The 26,283-nt window shown below is 36.9% G+C and overlaps 1 protein-coding gene across 1 annotated transcript in view; it reads right to left on the bottom strand.

The window, feature by feature from the left end:
- MRPS27 (mitochondrial ribosomal protein S27) overlaps positions 1 to 26,168 on the bottom strand; it is a 44,241-nt gene extending 18,073 nt beyond the window's left edge. Inside the window, exons 1-4 of the mRNA XM_032212694.1 lie at positions 26,016 to 26,168; positions 22,057 to 22,134; positions 17,591 to 17,661; positions 16,194 to 16,252 (exon numbers count right to left, since the gene is read on the bottom strand). Of these exons, the coding sequence (XP_032068585.1) occupies positions 16,194 to 16,252; positions 17,591 to 17,661; positions 22,057 to 22,134; positions 26,016 to 26,085 (278 nt within the window). The 5' untranslated portion in view covers positions 26,086 to 26,168. The remainder of the gene's footprint in view (positions 1 to 16,193; positions 16,253 to 17,590; positions 17,662 to 22,056; positions 22,135 to 26,015) is intronic.
- Positions 26,169 to 26,283: the final 115 nt, after the last annotated feature.

The following is a 26,283-nucleotide window of genomic DNA, read 5'->3' on the forward strand; positions in this document are numbered from 1 at the left end:
AAAATGTTTAGAACAGGGGTATCAAACTGGGAGACCGTGGGCAGGATGCGTTACGCGCAGGCTACACCCATTCCAGCTCCACGAATGGGAAAAATGTTGCAAAATGTCATGTGACAGCAACATGACATGGTAAGTTTGTAGAGTGTATTCCTAGTCATTCTCTGCCTGTATCATAAGGTTTTCAGGGCAGACAACAGTTTAAAAATAGGAAACATCCAATTTAATAACAAAAAACAACTTGTAATAGCAGAAAACAAAATTCCAAACCATACCTTATAATTGTCTGACCCACTGACCGAAGCCTTTAAATTAGAACTGGGTAAAAATAAATTAGAATTTACTGATCAATCTCCAAGTAGCTAATTCAACCAGAATTTCTCAATTTTGGTTGCTCTAAAGCAAAAAAAAATTCACTTCTTTTACTTTAAATTATATTGCCAAAATCAGGGACAAAAAGCCATTACTCATGGTGTTGCATTAGCTAGAAGGTCTAATATTCTTTCATCTTTGTTACTCAGAGCTAATTTGTGACTTCAAATTTCTTTAATTCTAAGAATGTCCAGTTATGATGGTTCCACAGATTCTAGTAAAAGTCAGAATAATCTTATAAACTAGAGCATTTTCTGCCATTGTTCTAAGATCAATATAAACTATGAATGACAAGGTCTAGGAATCCCTGCTTCTAAATGACAGGGAGCCTTAGTCCATATCCCTTTTTTTGCAGAAGATCAGGATGAATGAACAGAACTAATCCACAGATGCTAAAGCAGCCTGAAGCCAAACTGCAGCACTATTTAACAACAAGAAAGATTCTTCCATCTGAATGAGCATGCTTTCCAGAACATTTATCAGATTATTATAGCCACCATCCCTTTTCACTACTGTCAAGTGAATTTCTCAGAATTGTCCCTTATGGCTGAAGGCTACATATATTACCAAGGGGAGAAGAGGTATGTTGTTCAGTGAATAGAGTGGTTGGATACACAGCCAAGTTGTTTTCTTCTGTTCCCAAGAAAGGAAGCTATGATATGAAAGCACTGACAATGGAATTGTTTGTATGCACACAATTTCTAAAGAGAATCACTGTCCCTTCCTTCTTTTCAAATTAATTTTATAATAAAAAGGCTCAGTCAAAATCAAGTTATAAAGTTCCATTTGGTTGATCTAATTGCTTGACACACACTTCCACTTGAACTCTGATATGGTATTAAGAACAAAGAAAATTCTATATTTGTTTTCATTAGAGGACTGCTTAAAGATTGCTTGAAGGAAACATCAGTTATATACCATCAAACTGAATTATGATTTGATGAATCAGTTATCTAATTGGTACTGAGTTGCTAGTTACACAGTATGATTAAAATATGAATAACTGAATACAGTTATAAAGCAGAAAGAATATCATGATCCCAAAAGTCACTGGAGAACACAAAGATGTTATAAAGGGGATGGTAAATTTACACATCATAATCTCAGTTGCTGCAGGATCAGATACAAGAAAAGAAATAGCTAATTAAATTATTGGCATGTATACAACTGCATGTATGTAAAGGTCATATGCAATGATTAAAAATCTATACCTTGTATATATGTATACACGTAAAACAAACCATTCACTATAGTGATTTATTTAAGGTTAAATTGTTGGACTATTCATAATTTTCCATTTTAAAAAACACAGTTCAGGCACTGAAAAAGAGAATATTTAGAGATAACTGGTTCAAGCCTTTGTTTAAGAGTCAACTGTTTCAAGACTTTTGCTGCTGTATGATTCCTTTCAACACATAAATTCTGGCCTGTAAATAATGTAAGAGGTGTGCCTTTTACTGGATCACCACCTCTTAAGAGGTTTTCAAGTAGTGTAATGTGAATAATTTCAAAGCAAAAAGTTGAATGCCTATGAATGTAACATTTAAATAATTATACTTCATTGATTTTTATTATTTAATATTATTTCATATTAAATATGTTTAACTATTTGAAATATTTATACAACATATAATATTTACTCTGTGCATTTCTCTGGTACGATATGTTTTTACAAAGTATGTTTCATAACACAATTTCAGTCATTTTAAAGCATTTGGCAAGAGTCTTTTTTGTTTTAAAACAAATTTGTATCACTACCTAGTTAGAAATAAAATCAGTTACAATTTTAACTAAGATGTAAGAAGAAGAATTCTGGTAAATAGCTGAGAGTTTGTATGTGATGAATAGTGCTTTGTAATTCCAATCTTCCCACTAGATGTTTGGACTGAGAGTATTCCTCTCAATTTGGCTCCACATAAGCAAAGCTGAAAGAGAAGTCTGTTTATTTATCATAGATAGAGATGCTTTCCCTCAACTGGCACTGCACAGATCTGTTGAAATACAGATCCAACTTTCCCCAGTTGGTATAGATGCTATGTTGTCTGGGAGTAAGGAAGAAAGATATAATTCAGGATTGGGCAAATATAATCCAGCCTGAGACTGCATTTATTTTCCTTTCTATTTCTGGATTTGGAGGGTGGGCATTAAAGCAGGGATCTGGGGGATTCTTGAGGAAAGATTTGTCAAAATTGTTTCAAACGTTGGTGAAAAAAAATATTTATTCTGAAAACGGCTATTTTGCCAACACATATTGATGGCACAATTCACGATCCTTGGTGGTGCCAGATTGGCAAAGTTCAGTGATAAAGTGGTATAACACATTGGGATAGGAGCAAGCTGGAGAGGTCTGTTGTACATTACTGCGCCCAGATTACTACTAATATGATTCTCAGGATGTGCAGTCTTCCCTACAGAACCAATATTCAATTCAGAGTGAGTTTCTTTCAGCCTTACCAGGGAGACCAGATAGGAAACACCGACAGATAAGCTAATTCTACTTTATTGTAAAGATATATTAACAGAATCTTGGAAGTCTGAATGTACAATTCTCCCACCATCATCTTCACAGCCTGATAACTTAAGGAAGGCCCTATCTTAGCCTCTTGTTCTGCTCATTATGCAGTCATATGCTATGCTTTCACTTAGCTTTCCATTCCTTAGGTAGTGTTTCTTTACTCGGTCTCCCAAGGTCATTCCCATTTCTGAAAAGTTTTCTATTTTATCTTGATTTTATGTAAACAATGTTCAGTAACTGCTATGTCAGATATTTTGCATACACATTTGCATGCACACAAACGCAGAATCAGCTGACAAAGTAGTAAGTATCTCTCTGTTCCCTTCCAAAACAGGATATAATTAAAGTGTCTCTCTGCTTGTTGAATAGGGTATAATTAGGTTGTGTTCAAGGCCTCAAGTCAGGAGAAAGAAACATTCAATCTACAATAACTAGGAATATAGAATGTATCTTACGTTTATGAATCAAGGCAAAGGGTAAACATAGATCGAATGAAAAGACAGCCTCTACCACATTTTATATGCTGAATGGGACAATCAGGAGCTTTTTCTGTGGCTTTCTGCTATTTATACCCCTCTAATTTCTAATAATCTATTGTTAGAAGATCAGATCAAGCATATTTTAATACTAACAACCAGCAAACTGATACATTACATCTCAGAACCATCAAACTGATTGTTATTTTTTAAATTCCTTATTTAGCAAGGGAGTACGGTTAAATGACACGCATCACACACATTATAGTGCAGCTTTTCAGACCCATATACAATGAGATCTAAAACCTTCAGATAACTATATTTAGAAAGCTCCCTACTCTTGGAAGAGAAGAGAACCTTGGAAAGATAGTGTATCACAAGCCAGCAAAAAAGTATACAGTACAAGTAGTCCTTAACTTACAATCATTCATTCAATGATTATTTAAAAGTTACAACCACACTCAAAAAAGTAACTTATGACTGGTCCTTGTGCTTACAACTATCAGAGCATCACCTTCAAAATTGGGGCACTAGACAACTAACATGTATTTACGGCAGTTGCAGTATCCTGATGTCATGTGATTGCCATATGTGACCTTCCCTGTTGGCTTCTGGCAAGCAAGGTCAATGGGAGAAGCCACTGAACAACATGATTCATTTAATAACTGCAATGATTTGCAGTTAACAACATGGCAAAAAAGGATCATAAAATTGGGCACCTCTTACTTAACAACTGCCTTGCTCAACAACCTAAATTCTGATCCCAATTATGGTTGTAACTAGAGGACTACCTGTAACTAAATTTCAGACACCCATTATTTGCATAGGACTATCCATGGTACTAAAGCCCATTTCCTGTTTAATAATTCCTGAGCATTATTAGGGCAAGATATTGTAACAAATGTACTGTTTTCAAAATGGAAAGAACATTTATTCATTTATATCCCACTAAATGGGATATAAATTTTTCATTTATATCCCATTTATATCCCAAAACCTTTCCTCCTATTTTCCTCACAACAATAATCATGTGAGGCGAGTAGGACAGAGAGTGACTGGCCTAAACTCACTCTGCTGGCTTTCAGCCCAAAATGGGATTATAACTCACAGTCCCTTGGTTTCTAGCCTAATATCTTAATCACTAGATCATTCTGGCTCTTTGAATGAGACTGGATAAATGACTAAAATAGGCATACAGTAATCACTTGCTACTACAGCTAACTCTTTAGATGCTGAGAAAGGAAGATATGAAAGCATGAAGTGTCGGAAGCACTGAAATGCATCTGTAGTGAAAAGATTTGCCAGTGATGTCACTGTTGTCCAGGGGGCATCCAGTGGGCTCCTTTCGGGTCCCCATGGAGTTGCCCACTGAAGTGGTACCCATTAATCTATTCACAGTTGCTCACTTTTGAACTGCTGGGTCGGCAGAAGCTGGAGTGTATGATGGCAGCTTACCCTGCCCTGCAGCAGCGATGGGTCTCGAACACAAGCCTGCCAATCTGCAGTCCAGTGTTCTAACCTTGTGCTTCATGAAGAACAATTATGTCAGTTCACTAGCTGCCACAGAATCGGGTGCATAAAAACATATGCATGCCAGAGGATCCTTGAAGCATTCTCCAACTGATAAAATAGATAGCATTCCCAGAATTCCTGCAATTACTATTGTTTTTTTCATTGGTAGGAATACCTGGAAAAAGCAAAATTGCAACTTCCTTGGGCTTTTGAAGGAACTACCTAAGGAACTTTCAGGGAAAACCAGTTTCAATTTCAGCTTCTCCAAGCATGACTTTCAATGGAAATGTTCCCAGAAAGAATGCCATCAGCTATTTGACTCTTGATAGGGAGGGAAAAACAATGCTCCATATCCAGAGGGCTATTCACAATATAACTAGAAGGAGAAGAAAGTGTAAGGGACAATAACTGAAGTGAAGGAAGACAAGAAAGGCTCTCTAAAGCACCAATGAAGAACAGAGACAGAATAAAAAGAGATAACCAGCAAAGAGGAACAAAGTTGTGTAAAGTGGAAGCAAGGGAAGATAAGAAAGATCTTATCCTTTTTTACATTTAATTACTTATGGTGCTAACATAGAGAAGTTTTCTTCAATCCGTAAACATTCATTAGACTCAATTTCCCACAATTCTTAGCAATAGGTTTACTGAGTGAAGAGTTTTAAAAATTAGATTGGAGAATGTCTAGGTTAGGGAATCCAACACAGAGGATATCAATGCGGAGAAAAATGATAGTCATTTCCTATTATTTAAATTAGGAAAAAGATGTCAATATACTACCAGTTGAATGATCCAAAGAAAATAATTATCCAAATCAACTAATGAGTTAAGAGGTGCCATCTTAATGGAAGGTGAAAACTAATACACTTATTTTAAATTTAAGCAATAAATAAATGAGGGAAACCTGAAATAAGGTTCTAAAGCAACTTGGTGTGTTTTTTTATGTTTTGTTACTAATTCTTAAACTGAAATATTTTATGAAATTACGAGTCAATATAGTCATTTACCTCACCTAAAAGTAAATACAAAAGTAAATTCAGCTAATGATTATAAGATTTAGTTACGGGGAAATGTTTCTTTTGTATACATCTTATGTTTCTTTTATATGCAACTTAAAAGTTTTGTTCGGTGCCACCATGTGGTAATTTTTTGTACTGATACGCTCAAATACAATTGTTTATGTACCATCAATTTCAACAACATTACATACAGGAATACATGTGTACTACTTCTGGTTTTAATATTTTCTTTCCATTCTCAAATGCTGCATAAATTAACTGAAATTAAAGAAGAGGGAGAGACTATTTTTAAAAACATCCAATGACACAGATTGAGAACATACAGTATATGTGCTGTGTCCATGTTATAGTCTGGTCCAATCTAGAAAGTATATGAGCAAGATGCATTCAAGGTGAAATATAAATCAGTAGAACCACTCCAATTTATGCTCATTATGAATCTTTGCCTATGTGCAGCATTTGGAGATGTGATTTTTCAAAGCAGCTATTGCAAACAAAATGCTCCTCTTTGAAGCACTCAAGTGGCTATGTCAGAAAGCCATATGTGACTTTTGGGAAGACTTTTCCAGCCTCCACATCTTTATAAATGCACAACTGTTTTGCTAGCATTATCGATAGCAGTGTTGTCTGTGCACATACACACAGTCTAGACAATGGTTGAAACAGCTGTGCTGATCCTTCCATGGATCCAGATCCTTACAGCTGTCTCCCTGCTGTGAGGAGGGGCACTTTGCTAATGTACAAAATGCATGGCTTTCTGTACTTTTCCACAGTCCTAGTACATATTTCATTTACTTTCATAAAAAAAGCATTTTTGTTTGCTTCAGAGTCTAAAATGATTTGAGAAGAAACAAGAAAACAAACATATATTCCAAACAACTAAAAATAAGCCGGTCTCTTGGATCAATTCAGATTTGCCTCCTTTTTCCAAAGGCAATTCAAAGCGGCACATTAAAGGTTCAGCTTCAAAATGCTAAAATTCTTTCTTCCATGCATATTTTTAGGCACAAAGCTTAATGATCAAATAGAATCTAGGCAGGCTTAACTTAGAGGATTTGGAAGGATGTCACCGAGAAATCTCCTTTGTCTGCCACTGCAAGCTCTAAGCGGTAGGAGAAAGCCTAGAGGCACTTACTGATCATGCATCTCCATCAAAGAAAACTGCCTCCCAAAGCTGGTTGCTCCTTGATGGTTCCTTTTTAATCATGCATAACTAAAGGAAGCTTTCCTTTTGTCACTTAGCCTATGTCAACCCTGCATCCCATTTGTATGGCGTGCATGTACGTGCCTGTACTTCTTTTCAAACCTTTGTCTCTGCAACCCATGAGCTCTTACAATAAAAGGCTCCCTACACTTATTAACCTGGGTAACTCTAAACCCTACAAAATAGGAAAAGGAAACATATTCTAGGTTTATTTTAAAACAATCCAGTTACACTTAGGGAAATAGGCCCCACATGTAACATATCTTTTTTTTTAAAGGCATGTTAAATGGGATGCTTCAAACAGAGAGAAATAGAAAGTCTTGTTTCCCTCCAGCTATGAAATCTGAGGCAGGAAAGAGGAAACAAGGAATCTCAAAACATTGTGTTCTTTTCTTTTTTTTAAGGGCAAACAAAAAGCAACTTCTTCTCCTTCCCCTGCCTCATCATGATAGTCATTGACATTTTTTTCAATCAATATATCATAAAAGTTCAATAATAATTGCTCTCTGGGAAAAAGATATTAAAAGTAGTTCATTTTAAAACGAAAAACTACAAAAAGCATTTTCCCCAGCCTGTATACAAACAATGCTATTTTCATTATATTTCTTTCAATTCCAATTTTTAAAAAAAATTATCAAAACATAAAACACAAAGAAAAATGAAAACCGTGGGAAATTTCTTGAACATGAAATGCTTTACAAAAGTAAAGTGAGAAGTATTTAGGTTTAAACAAATCTATTAATAGTAAAAAAAAAAGTCAATAAAGATTTTCACTATTGATGCCATTTAATTGGAAATGACTGGATTTGGAAAAAAAAAACCTGTAATAACCTAGTATTAGAATGTGCACTATAATAGACCAAGGAAAGCACTAGAGAACAGTGGGGTGAGCTGTTGCTATAGCAACCTTGTAAGACATACTCCCAGCATGACCACAATACAGTAACTTTAAAGTAACATTCCAGCAAGACAATTTTCCTCTTATTATATCAAGCTTTTTTCTCTCTCTCTTCTCTTTTCAACTCAGTAGAAATTTGGAAATAATTTTTGTAAAATGAGATTATTGGGGATAATGTCTGCCTGTCCATCAGCAGGATAATCTCAAAACTGAACCGAACAGGTCCAAATTTGGTACTATATGGTGGGAGAAAACAACAAAGAGTGAGGTAGAGAATGAGCTGGGTCTCTCTTGGGCAGGTGGAGACAAACATTACAGAAAAAAATCATCAACATAACCTGATGGGAGAACTAGTTGGGTGGGGTCCTGGAACGTTGCCAGCTGCTCCATTATAAACCCCCCACCCAGCTTCCTCTTGGTCCCCATGGCTGAGAGCAGAGCATGCGCAACAGCCCCATGCTTTCCAGGGCACAAATACACTAACGTACAAATGGAACCCAAGTGGAAACAAGAAGCACACACAGATACAGGCAAAATATGGAAGAAATTATAGATGCCTCCTACGGCCAAATGCTAGTAAAGGGGTTGGAAAAATTCCATAAGCCAGAGTATGAAACTTGTTGCTGTCTTATTATAATCAAATTATTCAGAATATTTAAATTCCTACTTTGGAATATATAGTGTATGATATTGTAACTTTAATAACACAATATTAACAATTGCATAAGCCATGACAGAAACCTGTATTTCTGGTGAAGCTCAAAAATCTTTTAGTTAATATCTATAAGCTGTAAAAGCAATCAAGATGAGTTACGGCAGGGGTACCCAACCTCTGGGCCACGGCCCAATACCAGGCTGTAACTTATTTAGAATTGTGTCGCATGAGTGGCTTGTCAGAGCGCACATGTGCACACCTCAATTTCTGCAAGAGGCAGGCTGGTGGGCACTCACACGCATGCACACTGCCCTGCCACTCACACAAGGTCTCCATGCATGTGCCCGCCAGCCACCACTCATGCTTGCTCGCGCAGCCCAGTTTCCCTCTCTCTCTCGCAGCTGCCCCACCAAGCCACAAAGGTTGGGGAGTGCTGGGTTATGGTTTATCAGCAGTGGTGGGTTCCGGATCCCGTTCCAACTGGTATGGTTGGAACGGGCCCGGCGTCACCTATATGGACACGTGCGGTGCACGCATGCGTCATACCTACCTGTGATGCCTCCACAAGCCTCCGCTACGCTCCAGCTTCTCGGCGGAGCATTGCGCATGCACGTGCGCGGAAGTGCCAAAGGCTTAAAGGACAGGTAAGGAGCTTAGGCGGGCGGGTGGGCCCTCCAGAGCACTGTACTGGAACGGTACCCGGTGCTCCGGCCAGGCTCCGGTATGCCTATACCGGAGCATACGTCCGTACCAGGGCACACCGCCTGCAACCCACCACTGTTTACCAGCCAGTATATTGAGCCATAGTTTTTTTAAACAGTTCTTCGCTATGATAAACATTTTGTGCTGCTACTCTTAAATATGAATAAGCACTTCTGCTCATAACCCAACTACCAGTAAACAAATTTAATGCTTACACGAACCTACAGAATCAAAGATTCACATTGCAAACATGTTATGTGGCATCAACCAGCATATGTCAGAAATATTTAAAGAAGGCCTTTGAAAACTGAATAAAAGTTTATGTAAAAGTGCAAGAGTAAGTGAATGAGAAATCTTGAAACATGTTCTTAATATAACGTACATAATGCATATGGAATGATTTCCATCCATTCTAAATCACAGTGATTTTTTTTAAATTAAATTCACATTTTCTTAACCCACTTTGATATTTAACACCACATCCTTCAAAAGATACTGAGTTCAAATGCTCTATTTCTACATGTGTAACAACTACATTTTTAATCAAATAATAATAATTCTTCTTTATTGTCAGTCAACCATATATGTCCAATGAGATTGATTGAGCTCCCTCAGTGCACCTGAGTACAAATATTTGTTTGTATTCCACTATTTAAGATTAGAACGCATTCTGGTTTATAGAAACCCTTATGAAATGCTTCAATGTGCTGGGTTGTTGGTTCATTCCATCCCTTCTATTATTTACACAGTTGAATTTGGCTGGCATCAGCCATTGTTTTTAAATTTAAAAAAAAAAACTTTGCACACCACCTAGAAAATTTTAAGTTTTTCGTAAAGTAAAAAAAACAAAACTCTTTGGCACTGAAATAAAATAGGAGAAATAGCCATTGCCATTAATCCAAAATACACCCAAGGTTTAAACCACATTAGTGCAATTTTTCCCATCTTCCCTCCTTCATTAATATGAGGTGAGGCAGCTGCCGCCGCACTTGTCACAGCTAACTATTTGATCTTCTAATTCTTCAATATGACAACCATATTCTCTAATGTATGCCTGCCCCCAGCATAGCACCAAATGTAAAATGTCAGAAATATAATGGAGGGGATGAAAAGTCAAGAAAACTGAATGACAGCATTGTATTAAAAACACATATTGTTGACAATTCATGGCATACTCTTTTACATTTCAAACACAGATTAAGAACACATGGACCCAGGCTTATGATGTTTAATTTCCCACACAGGGGGGCACAAGGGAGGGGGAAAAGAACAGCTCTCCCTTGGAAACACAGCATGAATATGTTATCTAAATCAGCCTCTCTGATTAATGATGCACCCAAGATGGCTACCATCCAGCTGTGCTGCAACTCAATGCTATAGTCACATTGCCCACATTTCATGAATATGTAATTAATTTTAAAAGCCTTACTGTACTAAGCCATGTTTTTCTGCTTAGATTGTACCCAAGAGGTGCAGTGACTCTAACTATAAATTGTTGTACAATTAGCTCCATCTGCCTTCTTTGGTTATTAGAACCACCGACATATTTTTTCCTGTGGCTTAAGATGAAACACCACAGAGTGGTCCACTTTCACAATAGATAGATAGATAGATAGATAGATAGATAGATAGATAGATAGATAGATAGATAGATAGATAATAATAATAATAATAATAATGATGATAGAAAGAAAGAAAGAAAGAAAGAAAGAAAGAAAGAAAGAAAGAAAGAAAGAAAGAAAGAAAGAAAGAAAGAAAGAAAGAGAAAGCAGTCGGTCCATAAGAACCGAATAGTGAATGAAATACAGGGTAAAAGAATACATTTATGAGCACAAGGAGAAAGAAAAAAAAGTTGCATTGTTTGCATTATGCTATAGGGAGAGAAGTTATCTGAATGGACAAAAACATACCAGTTTTAGAACACAATAGATTAAAAAGGAGCTTGATTGAATGAAGTTAATTCCTGAACATGAGCCATGGGCCTTGGCAGCAACAGTAGCAAGCATTTTGTTTTCCTTCACTGAGGATCAAATAAATATTTGAAATTAAAAGAGCCAAAATTAATTTTGGCTCAGGAAGGGAGTATCGCATAGATAACAAAACCAGTACATGCCCTTCTAGAACCTTTAGATCAATTTGGTAAGATAATAGTTGGGGGCTCTAAAGGATAAGGATGGGGATTGTTTCTTAGGAGCCACCTGTTCCCATTCCCACTCTAAACCTCCCCCCCCCAAATATCCATGAGTACCATGCTTTCAGGTGATATGACAGAGTAACCAGATGGCTTTGCATGGCCCCGTCCCAGAATACATTCCTTAGTCTGTTACTCAATCCCTCAGAATGCCCAACAGAATCTGACTATTCCCATTTTTCAGATTGGGTGGGGGGGAATAAGGAAAGAATCCTAGCAGCTTAGGATTCAAAGGAACATCCATATTTCAGCTGACAACTTTTTGTTAAGGAACAGTAGGCCACAGTTCAATTCCATCATTCCCTATGAAAAATCAAAGTCACAATCCTCATACAGTACATCAGCCCCAACCCCATTCCCACTTATAAGCATCACCAATATAGAGAGCTTTTTTTTAAAAAAAAAAAACATCTTTCTTACACTTCACAATCATTTTTACTGAACAGTCATAGATGTAGAACTGAAAAAATGAGTTTCATAAAACTAACGCATTGTATAAATTACTTACTCTTCTAAGCAGGCACAGGACCAAAACATTGCATGTAATGGATAATCAGATATCCTTTGGGGATTGCCTTGCAAACCCTTCCATACAAGACCATGTCTTGCCACAACCATTTTTATCTGGTGCTTCTCAACATTGGCAACTTTTAGTTGTGTGGACTATTTCAGCCAGCATTCGTTAATCTGATATGATTTGGGGGCCATCAGAACCATCCTATACCTCCTGTCAATTCACATGCAGTAATTACCAAATCCTAAATTTCCTCATGACATTGCAGGCCTTCACAAAGGGGGGGGAAAAAAAGAAAGATTCGATTTTTTTTTTAAAAAAAAGCATATGCAGAGATATGCACAGTGTCTGCATATATTAAAATCACAGCCATCTCCCAATACATGTTGCAGGCAGATTGCCAGAACTGTTTACCATACCACGTTGGCTGCCATCTGTAATTTTCAGCTACTGCTGACCTTTCTATAATTTCTCAACTCCATTTACCAGCTGTTCCTACATAGGCAAGCTAGCTAATAACGAAGCAATAATTAAAAGTTTCTGATGCTGAGAAGATATGCAAATGGCAGTGGTCTCTAAGGACTTATGTTGAATAGCTGATTACCCGTCACTGTTGCACATCATAATCTTTTCTAAGAGTTGAAACTCTTGTTTTTATAGAAACCATGAGCCATGATATTTGGGAATGGAAAACCAGGAACTCAAGAAAGAAAAAAAGAGTATGGAAATATATCACAAGGTTTATTGTTTTTTTAAAAATTAATTATTATTTTTTAAATGAACAAGCAAAGGAAGAAAAGCAAAAAAGCAGAAGGGGGTTGATACAGAAATATAGCATTTGTGGTTAAGGGAATACTAGCCTCCTCAGGAGTAAGCCTCAGTTTCTAATTTTAAATGCTTGTAGACTCAGTGCTTGCTATGCATAAAGGCTGTTCTGAAGAAAAGGTCAGTGTAGGGATTGGAAAGAAGGTGAAGGGAAGTGACAGGTACCAGAGGATGACAAAGAGAAAGCCTATGGAGGAAGTGTCTGCCGAAATTACCATATTTTCCAGAATATAAGATGCACCTATTTCCCCCTAAAAGAGGGTGAAAATTTGGGTGCGTCTTATTCACCAAATGTAGCCCTACTCACCCACCAGCCCACCCTTTGGCGTCTGCCTCCCAGCAATTTACCTCCTTGCAGCAAACGGGAAAATGGGGCTTGCAGAGGCGGCAATAGGCTATGGCAATCCTTGCAGCCTGAAACAGCTGATCATTGGGAGGCCAGTGCTGAAATTGAAAATGAAATTTGCTGTTTGCTGCGAGATGGCAAATTGCGGGGAGGCAGAGGCAGATTTTTTTTTCTTCTAATCAGGCTAAACTGAAATAGGCTGCTTGCTGCAAGGAGGTAAGTCAATAACTATAAATACCTATAGAATGTTCAAATTATTATACTTATTTTTTAAAGACTGCTTTATTATTGTTCTAGACAACTTAACAAAATGAAGAAGCTTTTTTAAATAAATGATTGATCCGATTGTATCTTTTAAATAGCAGAGAATAACATATACTTCCAGAAAGCCACATCACTTTTAACAGCATCTGTACCAGTATAGTCTGAAATGTAACACCACAAGCAATGTATATTGTCTGTACTTTTTGCTGTTTCCTGTTTGCTGCAAGGAGGCAAATTGCTGGGAGGCAGAGGCAGATTTTTTCCTCCTTGTTTTCCTCCCGAAAAGCTAGATGCATCATACTTTGGAGCATCTTATACTCCAAAAAATACAGTACCCATATCAGGCTGAATAAACAGACTGCCCACCCTTTTATGCTGCTGGCTGTGATTCAGTTCTCTTTCCAGGAACACAATAGAGGTGGTTCCTCATGTTGGACAACTTTACTTTGAGGAAAGGAAGGAGCCAGAAACTTCCCAACTAAAGAATCGGCTTATATGCTATATGCAACAAGAGGAGAACAAACTGGATATTGCAGCTGTCAGACCTATTTATTTCTTATTTACTTGGCTGGTGGGAAACCAACAAGAAAAGTTGCAAATGGTGATTATATGATGCAGTTTGCTGCAATAATCACACTCTTGAGCTGCTGGGTACCCAAATGCCCAGATTGTGATCACTTGACTAAGGGGACACTGCAATGGCCAAAACTTTGAGGACAGGTAGTAAGTTCCTTTTTCAGCACCACAATAACCTTGAACAAGAGCTGAAGAATGGACAAAAGTTGATGACTACTTGTGTTCATATTCAAAAATTGCCGGAAATATAATTACCACTTTGGATCCTGTTTGGATACTTGGTGGCAATGTCATAAAGCTCAACAATTCTTGAAGATTGATTCATTTATAATTAAACAAATATCAACATTTCCTTTTGCCAAAACTTAAGCATTAAGGTAAAGGTTCCCCTCGCATATATGTTCTAGTAGTTCCCAACTCTAGGGGGTAGTGCTCATCTCCGTTTCAAAGCTGAAGAACCAGCCCTGTCGGAAGATATCTCTATGGTCACATGACTAAATGCCGAAGGCGCACGGAACGCTGTTACCTTCCCACCAAAGGTGGTTCCTATTTTTCTACTTGCATTTTTACATGCTTTTGAACTGCTGGGTTGGCAGAAGCTGGGACAAGTAATGGGAGCTCACTCCGTTATGCGGCACTACGGATTCAAACCGCCGAACTGCCGACCTTTCTGATCGACAAGCTCAGCGTCTTAGCTCCTGAGCCACCATGTCCCCACTTAAGCATTACAAACCTTTATATTTCTGTCAAGTATACAGGGTGGCTTTGCATATGTTAGTAGACGCTGGATTCTCATGCTCATAGTGAAAATTGCATATAATTCTTTCGTTAGAAGTACTACAGACTTAGATATGGGATAGACGTCAATCAATTTTTAAAAATAAATTGTATTGTTAAACAAGACTGACATGGAATTAAATGTAATCTGAAAACCCTTTCTGGACTATAATTCTGCACATGAACTAGCACAATACCTGAAGTTGGGGTCTCTTAAAATGTCAGATTTAGCCTGATCTGTTCCAATAAAGACAGGCTTTCTCTGATGAGATGGAAACTCTTAATTGTTAATTCTGAATGATAATTGGCTTATTTCATTAGTCCGATACTTTAAACACATTTAAAATGTCACATTGGCTCTCTTAAAATTTGTCACATTTACGCTAAACTTTGTCATATCAAAGTGAAATATCAATTATTCCGCATTTGATAACTATGCCACAGATATACTTAGCAATAAATCAGCCCCAAAATTGGAACAAACACTTGAAGGAATATGGCATGCCAAATAGACTGTTACATATAACCATTAATATATCTCAGCAGACTTTGGTAGGCAGCTCAAACTTTTTTTTTTTTTTTCATTTTTCAGAGTTGTGAGAGGAATCTCTAGTAATATGATAAGCCTTGAGATCCAGCGTTACTCTGGGGCATGAATAATTGGCTTCCTCTACAGTCATGGTTGTTTAAATGCCATCTAGGCTCAGTGTTGCTTTAGAGCAGAGGACTCCAACCACCAGTCTGTAGCCTGATACTGGGCCTGTTGACAATCAGGCCGTGGAAAAGGCAGGCAAGCGTGCAAAGCTGCATTTGCACAAGCAGAATGTGTGTGAAACCCAGTGGTGGGATTCAAAAATTTTTACTATCAGTTCTGTAGGCATGGCTTGGTGGGCATGGCAGAGGAAGGATACTGCAAAATCCCATTTCCTCCTGATCAGCTGGGACTCGGAAGGCAAAGAATAGATGGGGGCAGGGGCAGTCAGAGGTGGTATTTACCGGTTCTCAGAACTACTTAAAATTTCTGCTACTGGTTCTCCAGAACTGGTCAGAACCTGCTGAAACCTACCTCCACTCCACAAAGCTGTAAAGGTTTGGGACCTGTGCTTTAGAGAACACCACTGCCATTTTCTCATTCTGAAATCACCACAATGAGAAGATTGTCTCCATGATCAAAATCATACTTACTAACAGACAATTGATGAGTGCATTGTGGATCCCTAGACATCACCGATATCCAGAATGATGATCAGAATCTCAAGCAATGTATGATTTAACTACTTGAAGCCAAGAGCTGAGAACAAAGTGTGCAGTGAAAATACATGATTTTGTTATAAAACTAAAATGGTGGCTTACTTGTATAGATAATATTCAGTTTGATCCACATGCTCACGTGAAGAAATGTTATCTATAAACTAAGGGAAAAAATAGTTTAGAGATGACCTTCCAGATACATCATCGACAGTCACTCAGATATGGCTGAACATAGCATGATCAGATATAACTGCAATATAGAAAAAAATCATTTTAAAGTGGCATACAGATAAAATTATCACTATAGCACTTTCTCTTGAACTGCAATTATTACTTTTACCTAAAAGAAGACTAAAAACTAGACTAAATATTATTTTTTGTGTTTAACCTTCCTTTTTATGAGGAAATAGTCTTGAAATAAGGAATGCATCCCTTTTATGTATATATGATGATAATTATTAATATTAGCCTTATTATTACTATATATACTAACATAATACTAATACGACAGTATTACTAGGAACAAATTCAGGAACCTCCAGAAATTGGGGATTGCTTTGATTCATATATATTTGTTTTCATAGATTTTCACGGGTGGAGGTATGCTGGTCTTGTTGTATTCGGGTCTTTTCCCGTGTAAGATTGAGATTGTCTTGGCAACGTTTCGGCAAGGTCTCACTTGCCATCTTCAGGCTGGTGTTTTCGGCTAAAAGCGTGGTTGGCGCTGCCGTCTTTTTATAAATCTTGATGGGGGTGTGTGGAGTGCTGGCTTTGTTTCAGTAAGTGGATTGATTGGCTGTGTGGTTGTATCATGATTGGTAGATTGGTACTGATTGGTGCTGGCTGTGTGTCCATTGTTGTTTTGTGTTGTAACGGCCTGGGTGATGGGTGGGGCTTGTTTGTTTACCAGGGCTGGTTTCCAGATGTCTGATAGGCGGGAGGTATCATCACATTTATTCATGTTGTGGGGGGTGTTTCTCTATTTCGATAGCTTCCATAATTATTCTCTTGTTGAAGTGTTCAGTTTTGGAGATTAACCTGGTTCCTTCAAAATCAATTTCATGTCCTGTAGCTTTAAGGTGCTGGAAAAGGGAGGAAGTTTTTTATTTTTTTCTTACTGCGTTCTTGTGTTTGTATATATATATATATATGTTTTTGTAGATTTTTCACGGGTGTAGGTATGCTGGTCTTGTTGTATTCGTGTCTTTTCCCGTGTAAGATTGAGATTGTCTTGGCCCCACATATCTGGATAGCTTTGGTTTGGACAGACATATCTATCTATCCAAGGAAAGCCATGTCTGCAGTATATGAGACAATAAGTCACAACAAGTCAAAGTAACTAACTACTTCTCCCAAAATCTTAAATAACGCTCATAGTTTATATGTTGAAAGCAATTATATGCATGTAGCAATTCAACTAAAATACTACAGTAGTTTAAAATACCAAGATATTTATTTTATCTGGGTTATTTTTGTTGAATTGGATGTCATGTTCTTACCCGAAATAATGTTAAAGAGCTGACCGGTAGTTTTTTTTCATAGGTTCTGTCCATCAAATTGGCTAAATCAGCTGCAGGGGGGCAGAAAAGTATCTTTAGTTTTTACTCATTAAAGTTATTGGATGAAGAAAGAAAGAAATGAAAACAAAGTACAGTCATTCCAAAAGCTGGGCTAAATAAACTGCCTTTCGTGCTACATCTTTACAATGCAATAAAGTGTCATCGAGGCCTGAGAATAAACACACCTGCTCAATTCATTGGGGGTGGGGGGCAGGGTCACATTATTGAATTAAAAAGTCACATGGGCCATAAAGCAATATTTGGTGCATCAATTAGCTGTTTGACGGCTAGCAGAGCAGCAGCAGCAACACTGGAGTTGGTGATGTAGGTGAGGCCTGAGGGTTTCTGGCAGCATATATGTTGGGGCAATGGCCACAGTATATCCTTCCTGGCAGTGCCAATGTTTAGCAGTAGTGAATTTATTGTGTCTGTTTTTTTAAAAAAAACAAATGGCAGCGGGCCTCACCAGTTTGCTTGGTCATTAAGCAAAGCAGTCACTATGTAAAATTATGTCTCTGAGATGGGTTGGGCTGAGAGAGAGTGACTGCCCAGAGTCACCCAGCCAGCTTTCAGGGCTTAGACAGAATTTGAACTCCTGATTGCCAATGCAGCAACTGTTAATTTCAAATATTTGATTAAAACAAAACCCTTGAAACAACTATTGTTATATATGACATTATATCTGTATTCTGATACAGTTAAACTTCCAGAAACTGTGTTGTAGTATTCAAAGGCAACTGAAGACAGGTCAGTTCCCATTAACATAATAATTCAAGAGATGAAGGATCAGATCAGCCCTGCACAAAGATCAAATTTATCAATCAACCCAATGAATACAGAAAACAGCACTTCAATTTGTATTCTTTTGAAGAAACCTAGCTAAAAAAGAAAAAGTTGTAAAGTCAGTGGAACTATTCTGGAAAACTGCTTAATACGATTTAATAGTTTAACCGCTTCATGATGTATAAAACTCAACATGGCCTATTTTATCTTTTTTAAATGTTGGAATATTATATGGAAATCTCATGAATAAACTAAAGAAAATCGTAACCAGTTCTAAATGGCATCCATTCAATAGTTAACTATTACCTCCTAAAATAATGAAATCTAAAATTGCCTATTGATTAAATTTACCTTAAAGCTGTCATAGAAGATTCCTGCTCTTACAAATTAGTGGCTCAAGGGACTGGTAACAGGAGATAAAGCTTTTCACTTCCCAAAAATTACTGGTTCAAAGCTAGGTCCAGGCAGCACCAGTCAATAAAGGCTTACTATGTAATAGCTGCTGGCATACTCTTCAAAAAAGATCAGTGCTGTTAGCGCATTTTTTAATGGAACTGCATCAGCATAAAAACAGTTTGTAAGTCGTTTCTGTAAGGATGTCAATATTCAATGAAAGTGTAGGATAAAGTCTGCATAAGTGTTACAGTATTTAAGACACTTCAGAGCAGAAAATTCCTTTAAATGAAGAATATTCATAAAAGTAATTTGAATGCATTAGCATTAATATGCCATACTTCTCAAATGTATTTTGCTGAATCTTCTAAATAAAAACCTTGGAAGATGTAGCAGCTTTCCTGCTTCACCAGATTAAGAATATAAGAGCAGTCCTTGGTCTGAACCAGCAAGGATTACAAAGTCCAGGATCTTAGACTTAAAAGACAACGTAGTTTCCTCATTCAGCTGTTTCCCCAGAACCAGTATCCACAACGTGCTGCATCTGATCTTTGAGCCAGCAAGACCCATTGTTTGCTAATGGCCACTGACAGGCTTACGCTTCATATTGGAAGTCATCATTATAACCTAAATTTATTTTAACTATGTGCCATGATAACCTTTTTCTTTGTCTTGAATTCATGATGAGAATAGCAAGGGGGGGGGGAATAACTGTTTGGTTTCTCAGCATCATCTATAACTGTATAAAGTGCTTCCAAGTGTCTTTTTCTGGGTTAAAAATCCAGATATGATTTGTTTTCATAAATCATTTTGGTTCTCCTTTACTATGCCTTTTTTTTTTTTAGCACATCCTACTTTTTTTAATCAATGAAAAGCCCAAACACCATTCTCCCCCCTCCCCCTCTCAACAAACTGTCTCTACATCATAAAAGTCTTCTATATACACATTGAAGAAACAGCCCTGCTGCAATGTGGCAAACCCATCTCAGTTCAGATGTATGAAGGAGGAAAAAATCTAGTAGAGCAGCCACACTGGAAGGATATAAACTTATTACAGAATATGGCTTTCGGGAATCTGCTTATTCTCACCTTCCATTTCCAAATGTGACCCTTTGCCTTATAATAGTGCCTCCTCAGACACTTCCATTAGAGAAATGCAATAAGTATGTAAGTATCATGTTGAAATTAACTGGATTACAAACTGATCAGCGCTGATCAATTTGAATGTAAAAGGATAGAATAGCCCATTTTTAAAAAGACAATCAGAAATTTACAACTTTTGTCTCTGCATAAGAACACTCCTTCATAGTTCATTGGAATAGCCTACTCTGGGCAAATGCACTATAAAAACCTGGCATTTAGGTAAACTCTTATAGTATTTTTTTTGAGACAGCTATAACTTACCAAAGAAGACACTACATTCTTTCTCCTAGACTTGCAGTGTTTCTCCTAATGATTAGTTAAAAACCTAGTCTCACACGTTTATCATTATGTATTATAATTAATTATTTTATTATTTCATCTTGTCTAAGAATCCATCCTTTAGTCTGCTCCAGAGGTTTCTCTGTGCCTAACAGCCCTAAACTGAGCAAAATAGAGTAGAGTAGAGTAGAGTAGAGTAGAGTAGAGTAGAGTAGAGTAGAGTAGAGGTAGAGGTAGAGGTAGAGGTAGAGGTAGAGGTAGAGGTAGAGTAGAATTCTTTATTGGCCAAGTGTGATTGGACACACAAGGAATTTGTCTTTGGTGCATTTGCTCTCAGTGTACATAAAAGAAAAGATACATTCCTCAAAAATCATAAGGTACAACACTTACTGATAGTCATAGGGTACAAATAAGCAATTGAATCATATTAGGAAACGATCAATATGAATTGTAAGGATACAAGCAACAAAGTTACAGTCATACAGACATAAGCAGGAGGAGATGGGTAATAGGACCAATGAGAAGATTAACAGTAGTGCACACTTAGTATATAGTTTGACAGTGTTGAGGGAATTATTTGTTTAGCAGAGTGATGGTGTTTGGGGGGGGGGGGGGGGAGAATCCAAATACTGAGCCCTGTCAGTTTTGTTGCCTAGCTGGCCTGAAGTAGAACAGGTAGATTTTCTAAGAACAGCACTTTAGGAGTCCTAGACTTTAATCTAACAATCTAAATCTAGCATCCAGGTCTACAGGCTTTAGTTTCTGATTTCCTGCATAGCGCAGCTAGAATTATAGGATTTTAAGGCTAAATTGTAGACTGCCTTCTATATTACCAGAAAGCATCCTCATCGCTGGATTTTTCTCCTTCATACTAGTTTTTTTTTGATAACTTAAGTTTTCTTATTTGATTTTCACACAAGATTTTTTTTTCTTGCAGAGAGCTAGTCCCTGCATTATAAAGTTAGCCTGACTGGCCATTGTTGGACAAATTGTGATTCTCTTGACTGAGAAATGCTACCACTCAGAAAGACACAGTGCCATCTTGCGTTCAAGTAAGAGACACTGCACAACTGTGATTTGCAAATGGATACCTAGCAAGCTAATTTATCTTCCCTCAATCAGTCGAATGTCCTAATTTGGCTGCTTTTCCCCTAATATTTCAGCCTATTTTGCTGCCAATGTTATATTTTGGTATACATAAGAACTTTATGAAAGTTCTGCTACAATTAATTTGTTAGCCTCTAATGACTACTGAACTGTAAACAGAAGCAGCAGCATCTCCAGATTGGAGCTGTTGAGATGATGGAAAACTGCTGCTGGCTAGAAGAGACAATACTGCTGTCTATAAATGTCCTCTTGGTAATGTGAAAAACAATTAACCTATTTCCCCGTATCAGGAAGTTGCATGTTTCCTCTACCATGAAAGAGACAGCTAAGGATACGGACCATAGATAAAAAGAGATGCAAAAAGACCTGATAACATATAGAATATTCAACATATATATTATCTAGAAAAGGGAAAGAAGCTGCCATACATTCCTGTGTCCCATTCACGTCCCTTTGGGTTTTATTACAACTAAAACATTGCTGACTGAAATGAATATTATTAAAATTTGTTGCATAATGTATTGTCATCATTGCTTTCTCAAGTATTTAGCCCCCACATTAAAAAAAGTGAAGCAGGCACTCTTGCTTTGAGAAATCAGCATGTGGAATAGTAATAAATTTAAGTCTAGATCATAGTTCACCATTATGTTAACTCATGTAAGCCCAAGTTTAAAAAAAACAATACACATTCATTTCCTTACCTAGGCTGTGCTCTTCCTTTTTTTTTTGTTCCCATGTTGTACTGTCCACGTATGCTGCTGAAAGAATACATCTTTTACCTAATAAAAGAGATCAAAGAAAGTCCTTTAGAAGATTTTCACATTGAAAAATCATTAGTCATCTATTTTTATGCATTATATTAATTACATTAAATGTACCAGATAATAATTTGTATGGTAGCAATTATTATTTTATAAATCGTTTAATTTCTATCATCCTTTGGGATTCAGATTCTATAAAAATTGGAACCCTGATAGAATCTCTGTCAACTCTATAGCTTTAAAATATCTCACAATTTCACCATAAATTATATTTCTATAACATTCAATAGATCTTACCCAATAAATATTATGATTTATTCAAGTGGTCCAATGATGACTATATAGCATTTTCCATAAAAAGGTTAATTAAAGTTGAAAGACTAATCTGTTCAAAAGATATTAATCAAAATAGCAATTCTCTGCATCTGATATTGGTACAAAAGCTTTTTTATTTATAAGACTAACAAATTACTGCATTTTAAGTCAACTCTGAATGACATACAATTCCCATTTTTAATTCAAATTGTACAGAATAAAAACATAGAAAGTATGAATTATAAGAACAAACATATCAATAGGAATAAAGTATAAAAAGATATAAATAAATGTATGCAGTTTATTTCTAGAGTTCTAATAAATGCAAAAAATTGACCCAGTAACACCTTATATAGAAACTAATTTTCCAATAACGTTCCCAATATTTCTTTAGAATAAATGTTAAAATGTTAAAAAAAAAATCTGTGATCCTAAACCCTAAAGTGAAAATCTAGTTGTTAAGAAGCACTCAGTGAGGATTCAGAAAGCAGTGATGGGAAGTTCTGAAATAACATACTCAATGGTTTTGAGCAGGCAAGACTTAATATGCTGAAGACCTGCTCTCTTTATTATGTACACATATCTAAATCTTATTTTAACCTTCACCAAGTGAAGTCCATGAAAAGTTTCCAAAAGCAATGTTGCTATAGCTTAATCTATGTTCCAACTATTTGGAAAACAGTATGAACACAGCACAGGAGGAGTTAAGAGTGCAGTGCCAATATGAGCGGAGAAAGAAATTCCATAAAACGGGGATCAAATCTTGCAGCCAAAATTTAATTCAACTAACCAACCAAACCATTTTGAAGACACAACATGCAAACAGTACAGTTTACACTGGGCTCCCAACAAAGCACTGCTAGCTTGTTGGGCAGCCTTGAACAAAAGTAGGGCCATAACTTATACCTCGGCCTATTACATTGCAAAGGGGCAGACGCAGTAAAAAATTACAGCATATTAGAATTCCTTTCTACTAGGTTGGCAGCTAATCATACTATCTCTAACAGTATGGTCAGTGAATATAAACAGATTTATTGGGCCACAAAAATACCTGATTGCTTTCTCTTTTTGCTGCCACTCAGGGTCAATACAGCTTGCTGTGAATGGTTACAGGTGGTCCTCAACTTATGATCACAATTATGCCAGAAATTTCCATTGCTAAGCAAGGTAATTGTTAAGTGAATTGTGACCTATTTTACAATCTTTTTTGCCAGTTAAGGGAATTGCTACAGTTGATAAGTGAATCATGTAGTCATTGAGTGAATCTGGCTGGGAAGACTACAAATGGTAATCACATGACCCAGGACAGTGCAATACATGTCAGTTGTCAAGGGTCCGAATTTTGATCATGTTACCATGGGAATGCTGCAACAGTTGTGTGAAAAATTGTCATGTAACTTTTTCAGTGTTGTTGTAACTATGAATGGTCACAAAACAAATGGTTATAAGTTGAGGACTACCTGTACTTACAAGGAAAATTTAAGCAGTTCACACATGATCCAGATAAAAAGGTTCCAAATCAAATAAAATTAGGGCATAAGATAATATCACTGCTTGGAAAATATCCATATACAATATTGAGAAGTATTAAATTAAGAAATATTCTAAGAAAAATGAAAAACAAAAATCTTTGTCAATGTCCAGGCTATCTTTTCTGTATGATGTGAAGAAACTGTGTCCTTGTTCTGTGGAATAATATAGGATTTATTTTTAAACAGGACAGAATTGCATCACTGACATTGTTACATAAAGGAGCCCTGTCTAAAACCTGCAACCAGAAATGGGCACTACCCCTTTTGATGTACACAAGTACAATATTTGTTTAGTGACAGTCCGAAGTTACAATGGCAGTTGTAAAGTTACTTATGACCATTATTCACACTTACTACTGCTGCACGAGATCAAAATGCTTGGCGACTCCTACTTTTGTCAGCTGCAATGTCCTGGCATCATGTGATCACTTTTTATGACCTTCTCACAAGCAAAGTCAATGGGGAAGTCAGATTCATTTAACAACTATGTAACTAATTTAACAACTGCAGTGATTCACTTAGCAACTGTGATAAGAAATGTAGTAGAACAGGGCAAAATTCACTTAACAAATGTCTCACTTACCAACAGAAATGTTGGGTTTAATTGTGGTCCCAAGCCAAGGACTATGCGTATACCTAGCTCCTACACATCTGACTTTTGTTCAGGTGTTAACAATATTGATGAAAGCTAACAGACTGTAAAGCAAGGCACCCCCTTGTAACAAGATCATTATTTCCCAGAAAACCTTTGGGACCCATAAATGGCGTATATACAATTGTTGGAAAACAAAAAAGATGAATTACTAAAATGATGGATTACAATGATAAAGAGGGATTAGATAGATTATTGGGTTGTTATGGTGGGCTTTTTCCCCCCTGCATTGGCCAAATTATTCACAACAGCTGTTCTGTGTGACAACTTATACCACACTCTCAATCTTTCAAATGTGGCCACCTGTCCCAAAGGTTTCTACCTGTTGTGTAGAGGATAATGAGGGAAATAGATTAATGCTCTGTATGCTCCTAACTCTTTTATTGTAAAAGCGCTAAAAACTATTCAGCCCATAGAGTTGCTTGCAATCAATGTTCTACACCCAAATTGGTGAAAATTTCCCCAGATCATATTCTCTCTATGAAAAAAGTTAAACTAATTTCTGAACATTTCTGATGAACTATGCTGTTTTTTCAGCGTACATGAAATAGGTCAATATAGTGTACTGTATATTATATTGATAGGCTTAAAGGAAGTCACTTAAATTTAAAAATAAAGTATTTTATGTAATTGGCTCAAGAAACATTTTTCATAAGTTTCACTATACCCATGACAATTCAAATCAATAAAGGAATAATATCAACTTTTTGTCCCAAAAGGTTTAAGACACCAACGTCAACCTTACCCCTCATTTAACTTTCTAGCAGTCCTGTTTTACATTTCAGCATTCAGCAATAAAGATCATTGACTGAAACACTTTGTTTGATATATATCCTAAAAGAAAATATATTTCTTTCGCACTTTTAAGCCACTTCAAAAACCATACTAGTGTAACTTAATATATGAATCTAGCATTGTCTTAAAGCAATGTTGGAACCAGACCACAATAGCATATTCAACAAACTGTGATTAAAACAAATGATGAATTAGCATGACAGGGGCCTTTCTTCTTACTGATACTGATCTAGCATTGTTGTGTAATATGACAGACATTTGACTTTGATGGAGGGTGGCATATTTTCTATTGAAATAAGAAGGCTAGGTAACAACACATAAGAAAATCAAAAGGCTAAGCTGGCCGTGATTTCATCCTCAGCAATTCCACGTGGATATTAAAGAGAAAAGCACATTCTGACGTGCAGCTTCATTCTATGCAAAGATTCTTAGTAGGAATAAAGACTCCTGAACCAGGAGTCAGCCTAAATAAATGGTCTATAAAAATCGTCACTGGCTATCAAATCGCTGATTCAAAAACACCCGTAAACCCCTCAATTAAAAAAACCCTCCAGAACTAAGAAACTGACAGATTCCCATCTTCTATCCCATCTGAAGAGACCCACCTGTCGCCGCCCAATGTTTCACCGTAGTCCGGCTCTGCAGTAACCCACGCTGAAACACGAACGCTGCCATTTTGGCGCGTATCACATCTATGATCCAGATGGGAGGAGCAGCAAAAGGGAAGAAACGCCTTTGCTGCTGCGGTCCAGACCAAGGGCTTAAAAGGCTCTATGCCAGAGGTGGGGAAACTATGGCCCTTTTATGGCATGTGGACTACAACTCCCAGAATTCCTGAGCCAGTATAGTTGATTTCAGGAATTCTGGGAGTTG

This window comes from Thamnophis elegans, chromosome 3 (genome assembly GCF_009769535.1).
Source record: "Thamnophis elegans isolate rThaEle1 chromosome 3, rThaEle1.pri, whole genome shotgun sequence".
Classification (NCBI taxonomy): Eukaryota; Metazoa; Chordata; class Lepidosauria; order Squamata; family Colubridae; genus Thamnophis; species Thamnophis elegans.